The sequence below is a fragment of the Cibotium barometz genome, chromosome 65 (genome assembly GCF_041138505.1).
Source record: "Cibotium barometz isolate CiBa-2024 chromosome 65, ASM4113850v1, whole genome shotgun sequence".
NCBI lineage: Eukaryota > Viridiplantae > Streptophyta > Polypodiopsida > Cyatheales > Cibotiaceae > Cibotium > Cibotium barometz.
In genome coordinates, this window is record NC_141110.1 from 9,157,747 (window position 1) to 9,184,142 (window position 26,396).

At 38.7% G+C, this 26,396-nt stretch overlaps 1 protein-coding gene across 1 annotated transcript; it reads right to left on the reverse strand.

The window, feature by feature from the left end:
- Positions 1-1,341: 1,341 nt before the first annotated feature.
- On the reverse strand, positions 1,342-2,583 carry LOC147602893 (zinc finger CCCH domain-containing protein 17-like). The gene has a single exon (XM_086797404.1). It carries the CDS (start codon positions 2,581-2,583, stop codon positions 1,342-1,344), a length of 1,242 nt encoding a protein of 413 aa, XP_086653530.1.
- Positions 2,584-26,396: the final 23,813 nt, after the last annotated feature.

Below are 26,396 nucleotides of genomic sequence, written 5' to 3' on the forward strand. Positions count from 1 at the left end.
CCAAATGCTCTTGACAATAAATCCAAAGAACGGTTACCATGGCCTCATTCATGCTCTCTATCTGATAATCTATCTGCCAAGTAAAAGGACGTGCCAAACTATGCAAGAATTGGAAAAAAATGCACGCTTTCCTCCAAAAGGGCAAACCGATTTCTTTAAAAATATGGGTTTACCACTTCATGGAGGTTTTGAACTACTGTTGCTCTAACATATGAGCATGGCATTTTTGCAATAATCCAATTCCTCTGGAAGAAAAACCGCATGGTATTTCCTGGGGACTTTGTACAGTGTTGCTCTTTGAAGGCATCCACATTGCATTTTGAGAGATTGTAGACATGGGCATGACAATTCATGCATTGAGATTTTCGAGAGCCTAACTTCCTGGAGTGCCCCCCTGTTCCTAAGTCATGCATGGCCTTTTAGCTGCACAAGTGCCCAATCACCTCTTGAAGCCAGGCCAGCTACATTCATGAACAATCTCTTGTCGGAGATTCTGCAATGACTTAATCCATTTTCCAAGCATTAAAGTCGGTATGTATAACACTGCCCCATTAGGACACAAAGGAGCATGATACCATATCGACAAGGGTGCCACATGCCAGAAGGGCCATTAAACACCAGCTTTGTGCCTTACACTTGCATCAATTCATCTCTCTTTCCCCTTGGCTGTGCTTGATAGATGCTATTCCCAGCAGTGATCACAGATTACTGCTCACAGTTTTCAATGCCTTTCCAAATGCCATACCATAGATCAGAACGCCTCATACATCTAAGACATTGAATGCAAAGCCTTTCCAATGCACATAGACTCGTAGTGCTTCCGAAGGCATCCTTTTCAATCTGCAGAGATGTCTCATTCCATGACACTCTTATCAAACACTTGCTGTGCGTTCTCAAACGGTGCTACCAACAGAGAAAGATGTGAGCACCACAACAGGAATGACAAGGTTCATTAAACCTGTTGAATCCTGACCTTGATACACACGCAGCCTTACACTTTAAATTCTGATAACTGCTTCAGCTTCCTCAGCCATTGCATTAGCAACTCCTTGGTTGATCAACAATGGAGAAAGTTTTAATGCTAGAAAAACTCAATTATGAAATGCAGAAATAAAAGACAAAGGTGGTGATGTGTTTTTATTTCATTCAGCTCCCATGCATTGGGGAGACTCAATTACAATTCTTGTTTTCTTTGGATTTTGCACAGAAAATTTTGGGGAGTATCAATTTGCCATGCATTGGAGAAGGTGGGAGAGCATTTACAATCTTTTCCTTTTTCGTAGAACTCGTTGGCGACGAGTAATCACTCTTTGCATTGGAGACCGCACAGAAAGAGGATGCTCAATGCTTGGGTACCCCCATCCGCCACACCTTGAGCCTTCCAGCACGGTCGCCTGAGAAAACCAGCCCACTGGGCCCAGTCGCGAGGGACTGGATGGGGTCGGGTGAGAAGAGGATGGCCCTCTCTGTGAAGGAGGGCAGCTCGTACACTCGAACAACATTGTTCTCACCTGCGTAGGAACACATCAAGATAGGTATGCCATCCTCGCTCACAAATCCGGATAATGCAATTAGCTCAGGGGCTTCTGTATCTGCATGGCCAGTGGCAGTCTTGGGAGGGGTGTGGGTGTAGTGAAGATCCAACTGGGCACCTTCTTGCTGCCAAATGTTGAGCGTGCCATCGACAGAGGCTGAGAGGAGAAACTGGTTCCAAGAGAGTAGGCCAGTGACAGGGCCTGTGTGGGCGGCAAGGAGAGTGTGTAGGCAATGGCCGGTAGTGAGGTCCCAGAGCCTGATGCTCCCGTCAGCTGAGCCCGAGAACAAGAGTTTTCTGTCGGACAACATGCAGGGCTGGAGGGTGTGCACGGGCCCAGAGTGGGCGCCCGAGGATAGCGAAGCGGCTGGAACCAAGGAGTGTGCTTCGGAGTCGAACCTCCATACTAGGATGACACCGCAGTCAGTCCCGGCAAACAGCATGTCATTGGCAGCAGCCAAAGCGCGGACCTGGCCGGCGGGAGCGGCGCAAAGCTTCTGGTGCGCTTGGGTCTTCAGATTCCAGACCTGGACCTCATTGGGAATTCCGACAAACAGACATTCGGGGTTGATGTTACTGTTGAAGAGGCAACCAACCTCTCCCTCTAAAGGGATGGCCTGGATGCATTGGCCGGACTCGCAATCCCAAACCTTTACCTTCCGGTCTCGGCCCCCGGTGAAGAGGGTGTTGGAGCCTTGAGGGAGGACTATGCCATTCAAAGAACACCCTTTGCTGTGGCCTTCCAACTCGGTGAAGAGGGCAGCTGCGCCTTCGGTGTGTGCATGCAAGAACTTGCAGCAACTCTGGTCGCCCTTGGGGCAGGGGCTCCCACGCAAATAGAACGAGCAGGGCTTGGATATCGGCCCCCTGTGCCAGCTGAGATTGGAAGAAGGCTTCCGCCCCGAGTTAGCCGGTAGGGCATGGGAAAACCTGCAGGGGTTGCGGGTACACCTGCCTTGCAGCCAGAATCTGCAGACGATGCTTTCCTGCTCATGTATCGAGGAGTCATGGTACTGATGGTGGTGGCCTCCGTGCACTGCAGCGGCCATGGCGAGGTATGAGGCGGAGGAAGGTAAGAAAGCAGCGAATTTGAGATCGAGCTCGTGGGTTGATCAAAGAAGGTACCTGTGGGCAGGGGCAAAAAAGCTTGTGGGTTGATCAAAGACGCCTGTTCTCTGCTAAATTACCCTATTTATACCTAGCGAGAGCGCGTACCACTACTTTCTAGGGTGCTCGTCTTTCCTTTATTTTTATTTTTTTTAGACACCAATAGTAAAGATATATATTAACCACAAAACAAAAAGAAGCCAAGTACACCACTAAATCACTTACATCAGAAAGTTACTCAATCTCTCTACTTTTCCCTCTTCACTTCATTTAAAAGATTATAAAGTAAAGCCCGTCTCTCATCTTCTAGCAAAAAACTAGAGTGACCCCATGCAATTTGATACCCCAGTAACATGCAAGCTTCCATCATGGCCTCTGTAGTACACTACCGTGGGGTCAGTTTTCTATAAAATGTCACCTTTCTTAGACCATATTTTAACTGTGGACCTGGCCCAGCTGGCTTCCCCTCGTCCTCCGGATTTTCAGACACCGCTTGGGCACAGTATCTAGCAATGTGCCCAAATCCCCACACTTAAAGCAGACACCCGGGAATGGACCAAACTTGAGACCTAGGTCTAGCTTGCCTAACTCCCCTAGATCAATTTCAAGTGACTTAGGAGTTTCTATCTTGGTGTTCCACGATATACACACACTATTAGCCTACCTACCCCCCCGTCATCACCAGGGTAAATACAGCACATGGCCCAGCGTTCTAGCGATATCCCATAGGGCCGGCCTAAGCCAGGGAGGGAGACCAGATATTTCCACCCAAAAAGGACAAGCTTCTTGACGGCTCCTGCTCACATCAAACAATGGATCAAAAGGGAAGACATGCACCAATCTATGGCCCATAAAGAGAGGCGCCTTCAAGAACAACTCTGAAACAGATTGCGCCTTCATGAACAACACATTAAAGAAACCTTTCCCTCGATAAAACACATTGGACACCACTCTGTCATCATGCAAAATCTCTTCTTGTAGCCACTTACCTATCCCAGACTTTGCAAGAGGTTTACCAGGACAAAATAGAATCACACTACATTGAGAGAACAGGTCAATCCGGCGCTTGATGAGCTCGGGATTCACCCTAAGGCATACCTTCTTTTCCTAACTCTGAGCATGCGTTTGAAGCCTTTCATTCAGCCAATCCGGAGTGTAAGTTTCTTCCTCTCCCTCTCACCAGCTTCCCAGTCATCGCTATGCTCTTCAACTCCATGCATCCGGAGGTCCGCCATCCTGGGTGTGCATGCACGCACAAACAGGCTAGCCCTCTCGACGTATGGGGACATGCGTCCCCACACGCGTCGAGTTAACTACCCCACTCCTCCCCTTAAGATAATGATTGCCTTCACTCGCCCCTACACGTCACCTCATTCACTCGCCCTCTTCTCCCTCAAAGGTTCTTATACATATACCATTAATTTCTTCGTCTCTTGTAAGAGTAACCACCAACCCCATATTAAGAATGCAAGTTGGTCTAGTAATTGTTTTTTTTTTGGGACCAATGTGTGTGTGTGTGTGTGTGTGTTATTCAAAAAGAATTACATCATTTCAGACTTGCAACACCTTCAAAGAAATCTCCGAGGCAAAGATAGGTAACATGTGTGTATGTGTGTGCGTGTACGCGCGCTTGAGATTTCTTTTACTATATCTTGGCATGCAAGGTATGGTCATACTTGCAAGGATTGTAGCTCCACCTACCTTGGAGTCAAGAGCTACAGACGGTCACTTCTTGCTCCATCAAACCATGGTGATGGAGGAGGCCTCTATGCATGGCAATATCCATCGTCGAGGTAAAAGAAAAGGCCGATGATCGAAGGGGTAGTTACAAGATGACAAGCCAAGAGGCAAGATGGGATGAGAGACAAGGAGGCTTAGGCATTGTCGACTAAATGTAAAGCTCATAAAAGAGACAGAGCTTGTGTGGTGTTGTTCAAGATAAAGCAGATAGACAAAGCAAGGTAATCAAAATCCTAGCACTCATTGTATCTATAGATTTCTTAGCCATCAAGAAAGATAGAGCTTGTGTGGTGTTGTTCAAGATAAAGCGGATAGACAACGTAAGGTAATCAAAATCCTAGCACTCATTGTATCTATAGATTTCTTAGCCATCAAGAAAACAGAAAATTTATGAAAATTTGTAAAGATGCATATGGTTCCAAAAAGTTGCAAGAAAAAAGCAAGCTACTTGGAAATAATACCAAAATGCAATAGGTGAAAATGCATCTAGTGATGCTTTGTTGTTTACCCCTCCAACCGTATAGCCCCACCTTTCCAAGATATTAAACAACAAACCTCAGGGATAGGGAACAACTCCACTGATGAAAAAACTAACATGAGATAAGGAGAAATTGGACAATTTTGCTGTTTCGCACTGCAAGAAGTAGTTTGAGGCCCATGGAGATTTTGCTAGAAAGTCCAACAAGGATTGCCAAAATCACATTTAATTTCTCTCATGATGGAAAGAAAAGAGGTGAGAGGCCACCATGAGACCACTGGATATAGGTTCCCTAGCCTGATAAAATAGCCCTGGCCATCAACACATGTACGGACTCCCTTGAACTGCCCGACTCCCGCCTAGTCCTACCGTTGTCCTGACACTTCTCGACTAAATCCTGTAGTGACATGCTTCGCACTATTATAGGCAAATTATAAAAACTCGTAATTAATCTTTGTGCAATTCGTTTTCCGTTTACTCACATATGCTCTTAGCATATCTTCGAGTAGTTGGTTGACCCTTTCTGTCTGACCATCACTCTGGGGGTGGTCAGTCGTGCTCATATTGAGCATTATGTCCATCCTTTTGAACACTTCTCTCCAGAAGTGACTATTAAATTTCTGGTCTCTATCACTGACTATATTGGCTGGCAGCCCATAAAGTCAATATATATTCTCAATGAAAAGACGAGCTAACTCTGATGTTCTCAATGTGGTTTTATTCGGAATAAACCGATACATCTTGGTCAACATGTCCAGTACAACCCAAATGGCATCATGACCTCTGCTGGTTATAGGTAGACCTATTTTAAAATCCATAGAGATGCTTACCCACTTACCATCAAGGATCTCTAATGGTTGTAATAGCCCGCCTATCTTAAGACGCTTAGCCTTATTGACTTCGCATTTTTTACAATGCAAAACATATTCTTGGACATCCCCATGAAGTCCAAGAAATACAATTGCCTTGTCACTAAGGCATAGGTCCTCTTGATTTTAGGATGACCTGCACTTGGACTATCATGACACTCATAAAGTATTTGGTGCCTAATGTCGGAGTCCGAGGGTACACATACTCTTCCTTTGTGTAACAAGTACCCGTTATCGATGGAAAGATGCTTCCAACAACGACTAAGCTCATCCCTAGAAAGAGAAGATCTAGGTGTGAGACTATCATCTGCACACTCGGTACTGCGGAGTGTGAAGGATCCCTTCGTGTAACAACTGTCCACACCTTTGCATATGACTAATCATATTCACACTTGTCTTTAAGTGAAACTAAAAAATCACTTTGTAACTCCATAAAACTCAACGAGTTGACTTAAGACATGTGACGTAAAGCATCAGCCACAACATTGTATCAGCCCTTGCGATACCTTGATTGAAAGTCAAATTCTTGGAGGATTTGTGCTCACCAAGCTTTACGATGTTTCAAATCAGTTTGAGTTGTCAACCATTTGATGCTCTCATGATCAAAGACAATCTCAAACTTAGCACTGTGTAGAGATAATCTCTCCACTTGCCTAGAGCATAAATGATGGCATAAAGCTCATGCTCATACGCATAATAATTATGTTGAGCTCTATCCAATTTCTTGCTCTCAAAAACTACCGGTCTACCTCCTTGAAGAAGCACAGTACCAACTACATGGTCACTGGCATCTATTTATAACACAAAGGGTTGATTAGGATCTACTATTGCTGCCAACACAGGTGCGAAATCTATGGCAATCTTAAGCCGATCGAAATTTTCTTGTTGTTCCTCAGGATCATTAGGAATTTTTTGGACCCAAAGAGGGCCTCTTGGATTAACTTTTGATTAGGAATGGACCAATAGGAAGAGGGTTAGGTGCACATTTTTTACTTCTTTGACCCTAGGGGGCCTAGGGGGCCTTGGCTTTGGTTTGCTAATGGGGCCTAATTTGTAAGATTCCTCCCTCCAGTGTAAAGGTGTAAGAACCTCCCCTTCTGTTCTTGTAATTATTCCCCTCTCTGAAATAGGAGAAAGATCTTGTTTTACCCTAGAGAGAGAAAATATCTAGAGAGAGATAATCCAAAATTGAGATATCTTGTTTTACCCTATTTTAGCCTAGAGAGAGAAAATATCTAGAGAGAGATAATCCAAAATTAAGATATCTTTGGATATAAAAATCCTCCTAGTGTCTAAAATAGTTTCCCTTGAAACAAAAGTTCAAAAAGAACTTTCCGATGTGCATTAGGAATCAATTAAAAATGATATAAGGGACCTTAGCCTAAGGGTCTAGATTTTCAAAAAAATTTGGATTATGGTCCAATTAAGGTTTCTATGGGCCAATAGGTTTAATCCAAGTGTTGGGATGAGATAAATCCAAAGAATAAAAGAAAATACCCAAAAATGAGTAAATGCTCACATAAGATGAAGAGTTGTCCGAGGACAAGGTTTATTAGTTAAAAATTAAGAGATATTACTAAAAAAATGAGATATCTTGGAGAAATGATGAATTTTTGACACCTTGGTGAGGAGGGGGAGACCTTTGAGGTAGGCGCCTAATTCACACATGTGGATGAGTTTTTAATTCAAAAAAATTGTGATATTTTTATCTCTCCTGGATCAAACCAAATAAAAAAGGGAGTGAAACTGATCCAAATCTTGTCCAAATTCAGCCAAAGTGAAGCTGGAAAATTCTAGAACTTAGTTGGACTCAGTTAGTGGTGGCCTCCCTCACCTATAAATAGACCCTCATTCTTTTGTATTCTCATCTGTGAACTATACCATGCCAGTATTACATTAAAATAATGATATTTTCTATTATCCCTTAAAAATTCTCTACTTTTGGAGAGATTGGAGCTTCTCTCTCTCTCTTCAACAATCCTTGGAGCTTTCTTCTCAGCATACTAAACCAATTGATTGGTTGGGGGCTTCCTTCTAAGATAAAGAAGCAAGTAAAATCAAGAGGTAACATGTAATTTTATGGTTTTTTTTAATATTCTTAATGTTTTCACTTAACCCCTCTCAAGCTTGAGAAGTTTGAAAAAATTGTTTTTCAATGCAAATTAAGCTCTCTATAAGAATTCTAATGATTAATCACAAAAAGTTAGTTTTTATGCTTAATTATGATGATTTTTATGTATATCTCTCTCTCCCCAAAAGAATAGTCATTCCTATGACTAATTCTTATTCAAATGGATGCTTCTCATTGATAAATTCTCAATTCAAATATCAAACTCTATGCTAGTTAAGCTAGAAGTTATGAAAATGGCTTTTTATGCTTTTTATGCTTTTATGCTAATAACATTAGAGTAAATTTATGATTTAATTCCATAAATTGGATTTAGGTCCAATGATAGTTGTTCTATCATAATTTTATTATAAAGTCTTATTCTTTTCAAAAATATAACAAATTATCAGTAATAGCAGAAGCGAAGCTATGGTAAATTTTTTTGGAAATTAATACATAATTCATTTTTGTACATAATGTGAAAAGAGAACTTTCTACCATATTCTAGGATTGGTCATCCTATGCTAAAAGAATGATTTTCATCACATTCATGGAAAACTAATTTTTAGTATTTATGCATAAATAAGTAATTAAGAAAAGAGGTAATTTTGGTAATTTTATTTTTATGCAAAAAGAGAAATTTCCATGATAATGGGGATCCATGTAATTAGATGGAAAAAGAAAAAATTTGGTATATTAAAATAATGAATATTTTATTTAAAGAGGAATTTTAGATAAATTTAATTTATGCATGAGAAAATTTAAATGATAAAAGAGGAATTCCCATGACACTTGGAATTCAATCATTTAAATGTAAAAAGAGGAATTCCCATGATATTTGACATCCAAGAAATTAAATGGAAGAAAAGAAATTTTTAGTATAATTCAAATTATGAGTATTTATCAAAAGTGAAATTTTGAGCATTATTGGGAGATATGGGTAGAATTGATTTTTTTAAATCCCATGATTCTTTTACTCAAAAGAAGAATATTGAATATTTTTCACTTGAGAAAATTGAGAAAGAATATGAAAATATTCGTCGAGAAAAAGTACCTTTAACTAGGCCAAGCAATTGGTTGGTAGAAATTTAGAAAAGTCTCATCGGTATCAAAAATAAAAAAATGTTACTAAATGTGAATAGATGTGAATAAGATGTGAATGAAGAGATGAGAATGAGATGTGAGGATATGTGAAAGGATGTGATGTAATGTAAATGGATGTGGATGTGGATGTGAATGAAGAGATGAGAATGAGATGTGAGGATATGTGAAAGGATGTGATGTAATGTAAATGGATGTGAAAGGATGTGATGTAATGTAAATGGATGTGAATGTGGATGTGAATGAAGAGATGAGAATGAGATGTAACGATATGTGAAAGGATGTGATGTGATGTAAATGAATGTGGATGTGGATGTGATAAGATGTGATGTGATGTAAATGGATGTGGATGTGGATGTGATAGGATGTGATGTGATGTAAATGTGAATAGATGTGAATGAAGAGATGAGAATGAGATGTGAGGATATGTGAAAGGATGTGATGTAATGTAAATGGATGTGGATGTGGATGTGAATGAAGAGATGAGAATGAGATGTGAGGATATGTGAAAGGATGTGATGTAATGTAAATGGATGTGGATGTGGATGTGAATGAAGAGATGAGAATGAGATGTGAGGATATGTGAAAGGATGTGATGTGATGTAAATGGATTTGGATGTGGATGTGAATGAAGAGATGAGAATGAGATGTGAGGATATGTGAAAATACCCAAAACTGAGTAAATGCTCACATAAGATAAAGAGTTGACTAAGCACAAGGTCTGTTAGTTAAAAATTAAGAGATATTACTAAAAAAATGAGATATTTTGGAGAAATGATGAATTTTTGACACCTTGGTAAGGAGGGGGAGACTCTTGAGGTAGGCGCCTAATTCACACATGTGGATGAGTTTTTAATTCACATAAAATGTGATATATTTATCTCTCCTCTCTCTTGGATCAAACTGGATCAAAATGGGAGCTAAACTGGTCCAAATCTTGTCCAAATTCAGCGAAACTGAAGCTAGAAAATTCTAGAACTTAGTTGGACTCAGTTAGTGGCCTCCCTCACCTATAAAAAGACCCTCATTCTTTTGTATTCTCATCTGTGAACTATACCATGCCAGTATTACATTAAAATAATGATATTTTCTATTATCCCTTAAAAATCCTCTACTTATGGAGAGATTGGAGCTTCTCTCTCTCTTCAACAATCCTTGGAGCTTTCTTCTCAACATACTAAACCAATTGGTTGGTTGGGGGCTTCCTCCTAAGATAAAGAAGCAAGCCAAATCAAAGAGGTAAGAAGTAATTTCATGGTTTTCATTAATATTCTCAAAAGATTTCACTTCTCAACCCCTCTCAAGCTTGAGAAGTTTCAAATTAATTGTTTTTAATGCAAATCAAGCTTTCTATAGGAATTCTAATGATTAATCACAAAAAAGTTAGTTTTTATAATTAGGATACTTTTTATGTATCTCTCTCTCTCTCCCCAAAACAATAGTCATTCCTATGACTAATTCTTTAGTAAATGAATGCTTCTCATTGATAAATTCTTAATTCAAAATTAGTCTCTAAACTTGTAAGCTAGAGGTTAAGAGAATGGCTTTTTATGCTTTTATGCTAATAAAATTATGGTAAACTTATGATTTAATTCCATAAATTGGATTTAAGTCTAAGGATAGTATTCTATCATAATTGTATTACAAAGTCTTATTCTTTCTAGAAATATTAAAAATTATTAGTAAAAGCAGCGAAGCTATGGTAAAATTTTTAGAAATTAATACATAACTCATTTTTGTGCATATTGTAAAAAGAGTACTTCCTACCATATTCTAGGATTGAATATTCTATACTAAAAGAATGATTTTGATCATACTCATGGGAAACTAATTTTTAGCGTTTATGCATAAATAAGTAATTAAGAAAAGAGATAATTTTGGTAATTTTATTTTTATACAAAAAAGAGGAATTCCCATGATAATGGAGATCCATGTAATTAAATGAAAAAAGAGAAATTTTGGTATATTAAAATAATGAATATTTAAATTTAAAGAAGAATTTTAGATAAATTTATTTTATGTATGAGAAAATTTAAATGATAAAAGAGAAATTCCCATGACATTTGGAATTCAATCATTTAAATGGTAAAAGTGGAATTCTTGGCATATTTGAATTAATGGATATTTTTAATTGAATTTAAAAAATAATTTTAGATAAAATTTTTTTATGCATGAGAAATAAATGATAAAAGAGGGATTCCCATGACAATTGGAATTCAATAATTTAAATGCAAAAAGAGGACTTCCCATGATATTTGATATCGAAGAAATTAAATGGAAAAAGAGAAATTTTCAGCATAATTTAAATTATGAGTATTTATCAAAAGTGGAATTTTGAGCATTATTGGAAAATATGGGTAGAAATGATTTTTGTAAATCCCATGAATCTTTTACTCAAAAGAAGAATATTGAATGTATTTCACTTGAGAAATTTGAAAAAGAATATGAAAATATCCATCAAGAAAAAGTACCTGTAACTAGGCCAAGCAATTGGCAGAAATTTTGAAAAAGTTCCATCGGTATCAAAAGTAGAAAATGTTAGTAAATGTGAATAGATATGAATACGATGTGAATAAGATGAGAATATGATGTGATAAAATATGAATGCAATGTGATAGGATGTGATAAGATGTGAATGTGATGTAAATGGATGTGGATATGAAGAGATGTGGATGTGGATGTGGATGTGGATGTGGATGTGAAGAGATGTGGATGGGATGTGATGTGATGTAAATGGATGTGAATGTGAAGAGATGTGGATGGGATGTGATGTGATGTAAATGCATGTGGGTGTGTGATGTGAGGTAAATACATGTGGGTGTGAAGAGATGTGGATGGGATGTAAATGCATGTGGGTGTGATGAGAGGTGGATGGGATGTGATGTGATGTAAATGGATGTGGATGTGGATGTGAAGAGATGTGGATGGGATGTGATGTGATGTAAATGGATGTGGATGTAAATGTGATGAGATGAGATTGAGATGTGATGATATGTGAAAGGAAGTGATGTGATGTAAATGGATGAGAATGAGATGTGGACGTGATGTAATGTGGATGGAAAGGATGTGATGTGATGTGAAATGGATGTGATGTGTTGGGATAGATGTGAATGGATAAGATGCAACGTGAATGGATGTGATGTGATATGATTTGGATATGGATGTGATGTGATATGATTTGGATATGGATAGATGTGAATGGATGTGATGTGAATGGGGATAGATGTGAATGAATGAGATGTGATGTGAATCAAGATAGATGGGAATGGATGAGATGTGATGTGAATCGGGATAGATGTAAATGGATGAGATGCAATGTGAATGGATGTGATGTGATGTGATATGGATATGGGTAGATGTGAATGGATGAGATGTGCTGAGGATAGATGTGATGAGGATAGATGTGATGAGATGTAATATGATGTGACTAGATGAGAATGGATAAGATGTGATATGAATATGGGTAGATGTGAATGGATGAGATGTGATGAGATGTAATATGATGTGATGAGATGTAATATGATGTGACGAGATGAGAATGGACAAGGGACGATGGGAATACATATAATTGGATGTGGATTAAGCAATGTGAATTGATGTAGAAGAATATGGAATAACGAGAAATGATGTGGAACAATGTGGAAAGATGAGAGTTCATTAGAAACTGTATTTATGACTTGTTTTATGTCAAGAATGCTGGGAAAGCATTTTGACCATCTTGTGTAATAAAGTTGATTTATGACTGTTTTATGTCAAGAATTCTAGGAAAGCATTTTGACCATCTTGTGTAATAAAGTTGCAACAACTGACGGAGAGTCGACAGAGGACGTCTCGCGTAGCAAGGTCGACCGAGGTGTTGACCAGCCTCGGTTCGATTTAAATGGTGAGCTTCTGGTACGGTGGATGAGGGACCAAGGAAGTGGCCTATGAGCGAACCGCTAGGTGACCTGCGAAGGAGCCTAGAGAGTGCTGACCATACGGTGCTCGGGCTCTGGGTCGCCGAATATACCCACATATGCGTCGGGGAAGAAAATGGAACAAGGAGTTATAGTTGTTTTCTAAACTCGGGCATGGATCTGGTTGATTGTCCTTGCTGGTCCTCAACGGATGAGTCCATGGCTCTTTTATATGGATCTGTTGGTTGATCTTGCTAATCTTCAACGGAGAGTCCATCTGGATTTTTATAAGGGAATATATTTCCGGGTACTATGAGCTAGGAACTATTGAAAAGGCCCCTGAGTGGACAGGTGGTGAGCATTCTAGTTGCCAATGATGCCATAGGTACACCGATGAAGGAATGATTGGAAATTAGAATTTAACCAGATATTTTGGAGGATTATGATCAGTGATACTATGGTTTCATTAAAAGATTAAAGACAGCTGAATCTGTGAAACAGGCAATTTCATATTGGGTGTGTAAGTGGTGTGACTATCTTGAACTTTGCTTGAAGCACCGGCTAGGGGGCCTGGGAACTCTTTTCCCTAGTACCCGGGGCAAAACATAACCAAATTCCTAAATGGATTCTATCACTACAGTGGTTGGCTAGCCCATGGGGCTAGACTAATGAAGACAACCTTTACCCAACAATACGTTTTACCGTTTCCTTGTCTTCTCCCGACTAAATCACCCTTCACACCAAAATTTAAATGTCTAAAGACTTAAGCAAGAGGATGATCAACCATGAAACCATACAACCAAAGCAATTGGGTTGAAACAATAAGCCGAGAATTCAACTTAATACCAATGAAAACAATTCCAAACCGATTGCTTACGCTTCCCCTTTCTAAATGGACAAAAATAAGACAAATCAAGCACTCTGATTTTTGTTTTTGGTTTTCTCTGCATAGTATAATAGTGAAGTAAAAATTACCCTACCATGCAAAATCTTACGCGAAATTGCAAAGTGAATGCATCAATACAAAGCCAAAGACGTCTAGATTATGACTAATTATATCATTAATCTTAATTAGGAATCTAAAAATAGAAATTTAGTCTCTTTCAGCCCAAACTAAACCTATAAAGCTATAGAGCTCGATCTCTTGATTCCAACCGTGTTTATGGAATCAAATTCCGAGTCCAAGAGTTCAAGTTATGAGTATGTGCTTTGCTGAAAAATGTCATGAAAAATGATGATTTGATTATCTGTTGTTAATTAATGCTTAATTAATCCATATCTTAGTAAATAAAATACATTAAAATTTTTCTACCCATACTATTAATGCAATGCCAATGATTCATTTTTTAAATTTTTGATTAATAGAGAGATTAAAAAGCTTAATTATATATCTATGTTAGTTCATTGTGCATAACTTTACAGAGAGCAAAAAACAAACATTTTGACTCTATAATTTTTACAAATCTTAAGAAAAACACCTAATAAACACAAATCTAACCCACATTATCACCAGAAACATCAAATCAAACAAAAAGCACCAAATCAAATAACAAAAACAAAAAACAATCCACTCAAATCCATGAGTGAACCAACCTTATCCCCTTTTTTCCTCTCCTCTGACTTATTGTTGAAAAGATGTAGAGGATAAGAGCGCTTGAGCTCTTGCAAGCACACACACACTCACATAAATCTAGAAGAGAACACATAAGGTGAGAGGCTGAAAATTTGTCTTCTTCTTCACACAACAAAAGAGGTCTACAAAAAAGATACACTGACTAACACACATATTAATAGAGTATATACAAGCGGTCCATAATGTGAACATGCTAAGAGGAGTGGGTAGATGTGGACTAGTTGGTGTAGTCCAACTGTAGAATCTCTGGTGAAGATACGTCAGTGCCAGCTACTACCAAACCTACCATAGTGGTATAAATGTTGAATGGTCATACAGGCGCCTCTTGAGTGTCAGCTCGGGGGAGTCACTCGTATAAATATGTAAGTATCACGTGGTTCAACAGAAGGACATTTTAAATATTTAAAACTTACAGAAATATATTTGCAGAGGGGATTTATTTATTGTATTTTTAAAAAAAATTACAGATTTGAATAAGAAAGGATACATTATATTCACTAAAAAATTCACAGATAAGGGACTTTTTAAATAGGCCTTGAACGCACGTGATAAGAGGATTTACATATAGTGACCCCCCCCCAGAGTGTCAGCTCATGGTTGACATCTTAACACTCCCCCTCAAGCTCAACTCCAGCTCATGAACTCCAAGCATATCTCAAAATTTACGAAGCTTCTCAACTCTCAAGGCCTTCATGAATATGTCAGCAACATGATCCTGTGTGTTGACATAGGCCAAGTCGATGTCGCTTGCCCAAGACTCTCTCTCTCTCATGAAGCGGTAATGCACCTCAATGTGTTTTGTCTGCACATGAAAAAATGGGTTCTTGGCCTACTGTATACTGCTAAGATTGTCACGATATATGACAACCTTTCTCTCCACATGCAACCCCAAATTAGCAACAAGTAGCTGGCGTAACCAAGCTACCTTACATGCTACCACCATAGCTCCTCTGTACTCTGCCTCTGTACTTCGACAAGGCAAATGTGGGCTGCTTCTTGCTGCTCCATGTCACAGTAGCACTCCCTAATGAAAACATAAATCCACTAGTAGATCTCCTATCTGAGATGCTACTTGCCCAATCTACATCTGTGTACCCATACAACTTCAATGGTACAGTACCTCCTACAGAAAACAATGCATAATCAACAGTGGCCCTCAAATACCGAAGCGTGCGTCACACATTGTCAAGATGTGGTTTGCCCAGAACCTACATAAACTGGCTCTCTAAGCCAACAGTGAGCTCAAATCTGACCTGCTAATCGTGTCATAGATCAAACTCCCCACAATATTCCTTTACATAGTGGTATCCTCCAACACATAACCTGCATCCGCACTAAGCTTGCCATTTTGATCTAATGGCACCGAGATTGCCTTACAATCAGACGTCCCATACTTGGACAACATGTCCAATGCATACTGTCTATGTGTGACAGCCAAATACCCTCAGGTGTGGGAATGACCTCAATTCCCAAAAAGTAGCGCAGATTTCCCAAATCCTTCATCTCAAACTTCCTTTTGAGAAGACTTTTCACATGCTCAATCTCATCCAAGTTGTCATTCCCAAAAAGTAGCGCAGATTTCCCAAATCCTTCATCTCAAACTTCCTTTTGAGAAGACTTTTCACATGCTCAATCTCATCCAAGTTGTCATTCCCAAAAATAAGATCATCTACATAAATGGTGATGATCACAATCAGTACCCTTATCACTCTTACGCACATACAAAGAGTGATCTGCATCTACCATATGAAAACCAATAGTGACAAGATACTCTGCAATCTTGTCATGCTGTGCTCGTGGAGCTTGCTTCAGCCTATACAAGGCTTTAAGAAGCTTACATACATACTCTGGGTGACTTGTATCCTCAAAACCTGGTGCTAATCCATATACACTTCTTCTTGCAAGTCACCATGCAAGAACACATTTTTTACATCCATCTAATGTAAAAATGAGCCTTTAGTTGTAGCCACCGCAATCAGAACTCTCATAATTGCCATGTTTGCAACTGGGAAAAATGTCTCCTCATAATCAATCCCATGTGTTTACGCATATCCTTTGGCTACCAATCTAGCCTTGTACCTTCTTATGCTACCATCACTGTTATGTTTCACCTTATACACCCACTTACAGCTAATAGCTTTCTTGCCTTCAGGCACAGCGGCACCAAATCCCAAGTCTTATTTCCATACAATGCATCCATCTCCTCATCCATAGCTTTCTCCCAACAAACATTTCCAATAGCCTCATTAAAACATGTGGGTTCTACAACCTACACAACTTTTGCCATATAAGCATAGTGATGTGCCACATGACCATCATAAGTAAGCCTCTACAACACAGGGTTTTTGACTCTTCCAGATCTTTGTAACTTTGCATTCATGGCATAGCCTTCTTTACACTAGGTGTCCTCATTGCTGGAATCCCAAGCTCCTCATCAAGGCTCATCTTCGAGCCACTAGAATCTCCATCAATAAGAGAATGCCTTGCAGAAATATCAGGCATACCAAGGGGCTCAACCACTTTCTCTTTGCCTTTATGTGATGTACCAACTACATTTTCAGGATTGGTATTATGACGCAGCTTGCCACTCCATGGTCTATCAACAGAACCGCTAGATGAGGAATCTCCTGGTCCACTTAATGACTATGATTGCTGAGTTGCATTCTGTGCAACCACATTTTCACTTACATCAGTCCCAATAGCATCTTTTCAGCAGCATACTAGCCACTCATCTCATTAAATATAACATCCCTGCTTACCCTGAATTCACGTGTAGTAGGATTATAACATATATATCCCTTTTGCTCAAGGGAATACCTAATAAACACACATTGTTTTGCTTTTGGATCCAGCTTGGTACGTAACTCATCTGGCACATGCACATATGCAATACATCCAAAAACTTTCAAGTGAGACGAATCAGGTTTCTTGCTAGTAAACTTCTCCTCTGGCATTACATCATGTATGGTTGCAGTAGGAGTCTTGTTCATGATATAAGCTGCTATAGACACAGCCTCAGCCCAATAGCTATGCGGCATATTCTTCTCTGCCATCAATGCTTGTGCTATCTCTGCAATGTGCGTGTTTTTCCGCTCAGCAACTCCATTTTGGTGCAAAGTATATCTACATGTAAATTGTCTTTGAATGCCATTCTTTCGCAAGATTTCAGAGAACTCATTGGAGAAGTATTCTCCCCCTCCATCTAACCTTAGGCACTTCACATTCTTTCCTATTTATTTTTCAGCCATAACTCTAAAATTTTGAAAATGAGTGAACACTTCACTCTTCTCCTTCATGACATACACCCACAATTTTCCTCGTGTGGGCATCCATGAATGTTATATAGTACTTGCCACCCATAGACATAGTCTTTGTAGGACCACATATATCTGAATGCACAACATCTAGTACATTCCTGCTCACATTTCTATCATTTGAAAATACATGTTTTGTTTGCTTTCCAAATTGACATGCTTCACAAACTTTTTGCATACCTTCATCTTTAAACTTAGGCAGCCCTGCCATAATTTCTTTAGTCTACATAGACTTCATTCTTTGCACATTTACATGCCCAATTATCTTATGCTAAATGCCTATATCTACAACAACTCCCAAACCATTTGCAAACATTTCAGCACTCACTTCAAGCATATTTACATTCAATGTAAACATTCTGCCCACTCTGTTGCCTTTTGCAACCAACCTGCACTTATATTTAAAATCTTTTGCATAGCAGCCATTTGGGTTAAACCGGACCTACAAACCCTACTCAATCATCTAGCCAATAGAAACCAGATTCTTTGTAATGTTCAAAACATGAAGTACAGCTTCAAGGTACTTCACCTTACCATCCTGCGTAGATAATGGCACATCTCTAACATGGGCAGTCGGATGAGCAGTGTCATCCCTTTTTTTGATAAAACTTGGTCTTTCAAGACTCTTCATTTCCTTGAACCACTCACCATGACTTGTCATGTGGTTTGAAGAACCTGAATCAACATACTATACATCATCCTTAGATGCTGTTACATCATTTCCAGACACAACATTAACCACATGTTGCATAAGAAACAACCTCTCATTATCCTCATTATTTCTGCTAGAGAATGCATAGTTGTTTGGCTTCTTATAGCAATCTACCTGCACATGCCTAGGCTTACCATAGTAAAAACAGCCTCGTGTATATTATGTTGCCTTTGCCAATTACCACGACCTCATTCACTCCCCCTGCCTCTAAACTGACCTCTTCCACCTATATGTTGTTGTAAATCCTGGGACTGTTGCCATGTCCATGATCTCTACCTCATCCTCTACCTGCACTTGTGTAGAAGGCCTACTGCTCTAAACTATTTCTATTTTGTGAAGACTGTTGATCTTCACCCAAGTTCTTCTCTACAATGATCAGCATCATTGACACTAAATCTATGAAGTTGGGAATGTTCTCCCGAGTTTGAATAGACGTCTTCAATGCCTGGTATTGTGACCCGAGTCCACATAGACACACTTCCAACTTATCATCATCATCATCTCAACAGAAACACTAATTGATGCAAGGGATTCCACAATGCCCTTGATCTTCAAAGCATAATCATTCACAGACATATTCTTCTTCTCCACACAGTATAAAGCTCATTCTTTAACTGAATCTTTTCTGCCTTGGTGTTGGTTTCATACAGCTTCACCAAGGTGTTCCATGCCTCCTTAGGTGACTTGGCATCCTGTATATGCCGAATCATAGTTTCTTATATGCTGATAGAAAGCCAATACATGACTTTCCTTGCTCCTTGATTCCAATCCTTGAACTCTTTTATACCTCACGCAGTTGGATTAATCTCCGGTATCTCTGGTGCCTCCTCATGTTCAACTTCAATGTAGTCTCGGTAACCTTTTCCCACCATCAGGAAATTTGTCAATCTAAACCTCTAAGCATCATGGAAGTTGTTCTTGTCAAGCTTCTTTGCAACAATTTGGATTGTTCCATCATTCGACATCTTTTCTGCAACACAAATTTACCAACAACAGCACTCTTGCGTGACCTTCACAAATTGTTGTAGCGGTACTGTACTCTGCACTCAAATTGTCACAACCACCAGTGACTTCAATTTGCATACATTCACCCAATGGCAACTTTGAGACCTCTTTGTAGCACACACAATGTATGCACAACTAATTGCCCTTCCTGTTGTTAGAATGCAAGCAAGATGATGAGCTATGGTGGTGGATCAAATGCAAGGATCAACATGATTAGCAAGGTGACTAGAAGATGATTAAGACAAGGTTAGTACACAATTAACTAATAGCTTAATGTAGGCATGGATATTCAAAAACCAACAATTTTGCATTAGGCCAATGCCTCAATTTATAGGCTTTGCATCCACAAGATGCCAAGCATCTAATCACACTGATTTCTCCTTGATTTGTGCCACCTCCCCTACATCTGGGGGCACCTTTTCCTTCAAACAAGAGTAGAACCCTCAAACCATCAAGCCAAAGGAAAGCTCTCAAATTATCTATGTAAGTTGGAGATTCTTCTCTTTTCTATTTCTTTTATGGTTTTTTTATGATTTTTGTCTTCTCTAAAATGAAATGATGTTATGCCTCATTGAAAAAAGGCATTCCCCTCTCTTCTTTGGTAAATCCAACCATTCTTTATCCTAGATGATTGATTATTGGATAAAATTAAGTTTTTCATAATGTTCTCTTAAATAAGTAGAAAATGTTTACACTAGAATGATTTAAATACTCTTGGTGAACTTCTAATTAATTTTAGTGAGTTAAAAATTAAAAAATGGTCAGCCATACAAAGGAGGTTATGGTAAAATTTTCTTAAAATTTGTGAAATAAATTTTATCTTTTATTAATCAAAAAGAGTAATCTCCATCGTTAGAGTATTCTAAAAGTGTCATTTTCATTCATGCATAGAAAGATGCATATTGATTAATTTTTATAAAAGAATGATTTTTAATAGAATTAAATTCTATGAAAGATACTTATTGATAATTTTTATTATTATGAAAGTGATACTTTCTTCATTATGGATTTTTATGCATAAAATAATGCATAGAAGTATATTTTTTTTATTACAAAAGAGTTACTTTCATCATATTGATTTTTATACATAAAAGTATACATAAAAGAATATTTCTTTTATTATAAAAGTGTTACTTTTATCATTATTGATTTCTATGCATAAAAGTATGCATAAAAGAATACTTTTTTATTTTAAAAGTGTTTCTTTTATCATAAATAATTTTTATGCATAAACATATGCATAAAAGATATTTTTTTATATTAAAAGTGTGATTTTCATCATAAAAGATTTTTATGCATAAAAGATATTTTTTATATTAAAAGTGTGATTTTTATCATAAATGATTTTTATGCATAAACATATGCATAAAAGATATTTTTTTATATTAAAAGTGTGATTTTCATCATAAAAGATTTTTATGCATAAACATATGCATAAAAGATATTTTTTAAATATTAAAAGTGTGATTTTCATCATAAATGATTTTTATGCATAAATATATGCAAAAAAGATATTTTTTTATATTAAAAGTGTGATTTTCATCATAAATGATTTTTATGCATAAACATATGGATAAAATATATTTTTTTAATATTGAAAGTATGATTTTCATCATAAATGATTTTTATGCATAAATATATACATAAAAGATTTTTTTTAATATTAAAAGTGTGATTCTCATCATAAATGATTTTTATGCATAAACATATGCATAGAAGATATTTTTTTATAATAAAAGTGTGATTTTCATCATAAATGATTTTTATGCATAAATGGATGCATAAAAGAAATTCTTTCATATTAAAAGAGTGATTTTCATCATAAATGATTTTTATGATGATAAAGTGTGACTTTCATCAGAATTAGATTTTATGCATAAAAAGATGTATATAGAATGATTATATTTAAATAAGGGTTCTCTTAATCCTCTATTTAATTTTTACAAAAATTAGAAAAATAAATAGGTATATAATCTGTGAGAAGAAATGCTACCGTTTCATATTCACTAAGATGGTAATAAGAAAAATCAATTAAACTATCAAAGTCAGAGATCGAGATAAATGATTATTTTATTCCTCATACGAAATTCATGTTTTAGAAATTTGTAAACAAATATTCGTCGAACAAAATTTAGATAAAGAGAAATTAAAATAGTACCTTTCGAGAAAGGTAGTTTAGGAAGAACCTTTCCAGACCCAAACTCTGATTCAGACTATTGACCAAGACCCAATTTCCTTCGTCAATTTCAATCAATGACGATGTGCCCAGTTCAGGAAAATTGTACTCAAATCCCCCACCAAATCTGAAACTAAGTTAAGACTTTTGATTTTGATTTGAGGATCAAGTTAACAGAATTCGAGGAATTCTGTTTGGAATTCAGACCTGGATCTAGAAGTATTGGGATACGGATTTAAGATTATTCATGGTTTTCAAACAAAATCAAAACTGAAAACTTGCATAGAAACCCTGTTTTCTTAAAGGACTGTCTTACACCAGAATGCTGGAGGGAGCATTTGGCATATATGTTTATCTAAGGGAAGTTCGGTTGCAACAGCTAGCGGGGAGTGTTCGAGGGATAGCTCACGCGGCAAAAACCTGCCCAGGTCTTGACCAGCCTGGGTATGGTGAAAAATGGTGTGCTTCCAGTATGATGGGCGAGGGTCGACGAAGCGGTCCCTGAGTGACAGCTCACACTGCAAAAACCTGCCTAGAACCTGGGTATGGTGAAAAATGGTGTGCTTCCCGTACGATGGGTGAGGGTCGACGAAGCGGTCCCTGAGTGAAGTACCAAGACACCTAAGGAGGATCCTGGAGGGTTTTGACCAGCAGGCGATGCACGGGCTCGCGGTGCTTATTAGGACACCCATACGTATGTCGAGGAAGATATATATATGTATGTTGACGAAGTGATTATTGTAATCTGTTACTAGATCTCGTTGGCTGACCAGCTGGTCCCAACGGAGAGTCCAGAGTGGTACTGTTTTTGTGAAACAAGGGATTGAATGGAAATTTTGAATTATGAAATCTGTGATCATATCTGTTTTGTCAATGGATTATTTTTATATTAAAGTTTTAAAGAGGAGTGTGTGCGTATCTATTTTCTGTTTTCTGAAGCTAAAGTTAAGAAAGGCATTTCAATTATGGGTGGGTGAGTACTTGTTTGGTTCCACCGATTCCAGTGGTAGGGTGGTGGCTAACCCATGGGCCGGATGGGGTTAGGCTGGAATCAGTGGAGTTTTAATAATCAAACTGAAAAATCTTAGGATTACGCTAGGATTCGAGTAGCTAGTTAATTCCCTGATAAATTTCAATTGAGTGGATCAACGGCTGTGCCTGATCTTCATTAGGAAAAAAGCGTTGAAATTACTTAGATGATCAAATTATATCAATGATAGTTTCCTTCTATTTGGTTTATTCAGATGAAGGATAGTTTAGAATTGATCTCGTTAGAAAAATTCGTTAAGAAAATTCAAAAAGGTGGAATCGTCCCCGCTTTCCGGGCATGGGAAATTTTCCTGGTTTCGGTTTTCGGAGTGACCACCAGCCTAGTCTCGTGCCCGGACATTCGTGGGCGAGGCCCCAAGTGAGAAACCCTGCCCCGTGCATGAGGGGGGTTGCTTCCACTCTCAGCTACTACCGGGAGTCCGGTGCGTGGAGGGGACAGAGGGATCTCACAGTTGTTGGTATCAGAGAGCAAAGTTGGAAGCTAATAAGGATAAACAAATTCTTATCAGAAATTGATAATAAAAACTCAGAAAAAACACTTTTCACAATGTATTTTCATTCCTTTAGCTTCTTTAATAAAGAATTTTTAATCAAAGAAATTATTTTTATAGATGGAAGTTCCCTATTTATCTGGTATTCCCGACCTTACCCAGTCTCAAGATATGACTGCATTTGCCTTCGAGCATCTCATTTCTTCTGCTTCAACTTGAACAAGCCGAGCTAGACTCGCACGCCATTTCGAGGATTTATATTTTCCTAACCCAGTGGAGAAACTATAGCATAAGTGGTTTGTAGGGCAGTATGTCCACGCCTCTTGCGACCGCCGTGCAATGCTGTGGCAAAACCTCTCATTGGCTATGATTCTGTTAAAACTGAAAATGGTGCGTGCGGCGTCATTCTATATCATTCGACGCCTTAGAATTTCAAACTTTCATGCCAAGTCTACAGACTCCTTAGTTGTTTTATTCTTAAGGAGAAAATAATAGGTCCCTTGTCAGTAAGTGAACGTTTGTATCAGGGCATGGCTATGGCCCAGTACCATCATCTTATGTGACTCCCGAGGAGATTTTGAATTTTGGAGCCGAGCTGCTCTATGTACATATTACAACTTTTATATAAATAAAGAAATGTTTTCTGGAGAAAAATTTCCTATTGTATAAGTGATTGTTTATGGACGATCTGATAAAGAAAAATCTGTTATCGGACATATGTCATAGATCTCCAATAAGATCATTGTCTTGTTTAAGAAATTATTTTTCGAACCTCTTAAGTCTTAGGATCTCGTGGATGATATCAAAATAAAAATTTAATAATATATGAATTTTTGACAGAATCATGAGACGAGGAAACCGTGGCCGTTAGCCAGACCCTCTCTCTGAAGATGACGAGCTTGACCTAGATGTTCGCAAGGCTCTTCATAGGACTCAGCCGCCAGGACCCTTCAAAGGAGAAGGAGAGAACCTAGGCGAGGCTGTGGAGAAATGGGTGGAAGCCATGGAAGAATATTTTGACGTCACAGGCTACAATGAGCGGAGAAAAATGGCTCTTGCCCGGCTGAAAATAGTGGAAACAGCTAGGGTAGCATGGAGGAACCACTGTGACACCAACTGTCTGGATAGAAATACTCAGTCCTCGAACGACCTAAAAACCTATCTAAGAAAGAGATTTTGTCCCCCTGGATTTTTGGAAATCAAAATGAACGAATTCTTAGAGCTAACGCAGGAGAGCAAAACCATCAAGGAATATCACCAAGCCTTTGCTCTTCTACTCAAATATTCACCACCTCTAGATGAACAACTCATGGCCAGGTTCATTCGGGGAATGAACGAACCCTTGGACACACTGGTCAAAAATGCCAAGCCACTGTCCATGTGGCTGAAGCAGTAAGAATGGCAAAGGATTTAGCCAAAGCCTTTGTAGTAAAGGTCCCGCCAAAGCCTGCACCCTCTAACTTTAAAAGATTACAAGCCCAGGGAAGTACTTCAAACTTTCCACCCCCGAAGAGGCAGGAAGGCCCGAATCAAAATCACGATGCAGGAAGATTTTGAAGTGAAGGAAGACCCTTCCCCCCAGAATACTTTCTCAAGAGCCCCACCTCTTTCAAGAAATCAGAAGGATGAACTCAGAAGTGAAAACCGATGTTTTGGATGCCAAGGTTTTGGTCACCAACTGAAAGACTGCCCGACCCCTGCCATGTCAAGGGGACATGGAAGTCAGGGACCCCGAATTCAAAGACCAATCCCTTCATACCAGTCTAATCAAGGTCCGTCTCGCCCAAGCCAGGGTAACCCCAGAAGAACTCCAGCTCAGCCATCTACCTCTGTCTAGAGTAACCTCAGAACTCCTTCCCCCCAGAACTGGGGCAACCAAAGAGAAAGAGTTCCGCCTCAAAGACTGCAGCAGCCAGAGCAGTCACAATTTCAGATGTAGTAGAAGAGGAAAGAGGGCAGATCTTTGCTGCAATTGAAAACCAAGGACCTAACCGTCAATTCTGAGTCATCCATACTCCAGCAGAATATCAAGGTAAGCCTTTTAAGCTTTTGATTGATTCAGGCAGTTCTCATTCATTCATTTCCCCTAGATGCTTGCGTAAGCTAGTCTTAGAAGAGAAATCAGGGAAACCTATGCAAATTGAATTAGCCAGTGGGAAGATTCTTTTCACTCACCATGAGACAGATCTTATCCAGTTCAATCTAGATGGTAATGTAACCGACTGTCAGTTCAAAGTCTTACCTCTGGGAGTTTTTGACGGGATCCTTGGAATGGATTGGCTCCACAAAAATCAAGCTGATATACACTATCACAATGGAACCATTTCCTTCCATGACCTTCACGGGAACAAAGTTCAAGGAACTGGAGTTTCCGGATCCCCAGACCTTCAGTTAGTAAAAGCTTCTAGGTTGCCGAAAGGACTTAGGAAGAAGCAGCAAATTTATGTTGTCAAAATGAACCCAGTAGACTCAAAGCTTAAGGCTAAAGAACCAGAATGGTTAAGTGAATTTGATGATCGCGCTAATTGAAATGCCTCCAATCCGAGACGTAGATCATGTGATTGAATTAACCCCCCACAGCTCAGCCACCAGTAGCCCTGCGCACGTACAAAATGCCAGTTTCTGAAGCCATCAAACTCAAGGACAGCTGTTAGAACAAGGGTTTCTAAGACCCAGTTTTCACCTTGGGGTGCACCAGTTCTCTTTCAAAAAAAGAAAGATGGAATGCTTAGACTCTATGTGGACTACAGAGGTCTAAATTAGCTAACAGTTAAGAATAAGTATCTTATCCCAAGAATTGATGAGCTTTTGGACAGCCAAAATGGAGCCCAGATCTTCACAAAGATAGATCTTAAATCCAGGTATTACCAGATTAGGATCAATGATCAAGATATACCAAAAACAGCCATCAATACTCGCTATGGGCATTATGAATTATTGTCATGCCGTTCGGATTAACTGATACCCCAGCTACATTCAATCGCCTAATGCTAGACATCCTCAGAGAATACTTGGATGATTTTGTTCTAGTTTTCTTTGATGACATTCAGATTTACTCAAAGAATGTAGCTGACCATGAGACTCATGTCCGAAAAGTTCTTGAGATTCTAAGGAAGCACCAACTCTTTGCTAAAAAGAGCAAATGCACTTTCTCTGCTGACCATGTTGAATACTTGGGCTTTC

Excerpts from the sequence above, each read along its gene's own strand:
- LOC147602893 (XM_086797404.1), bottom strand. The coding sequence starts at position 2,583 with ATGGCCGCTGCAGTGCACGGAGGCCACCACCATCAGTACCATGACTCC.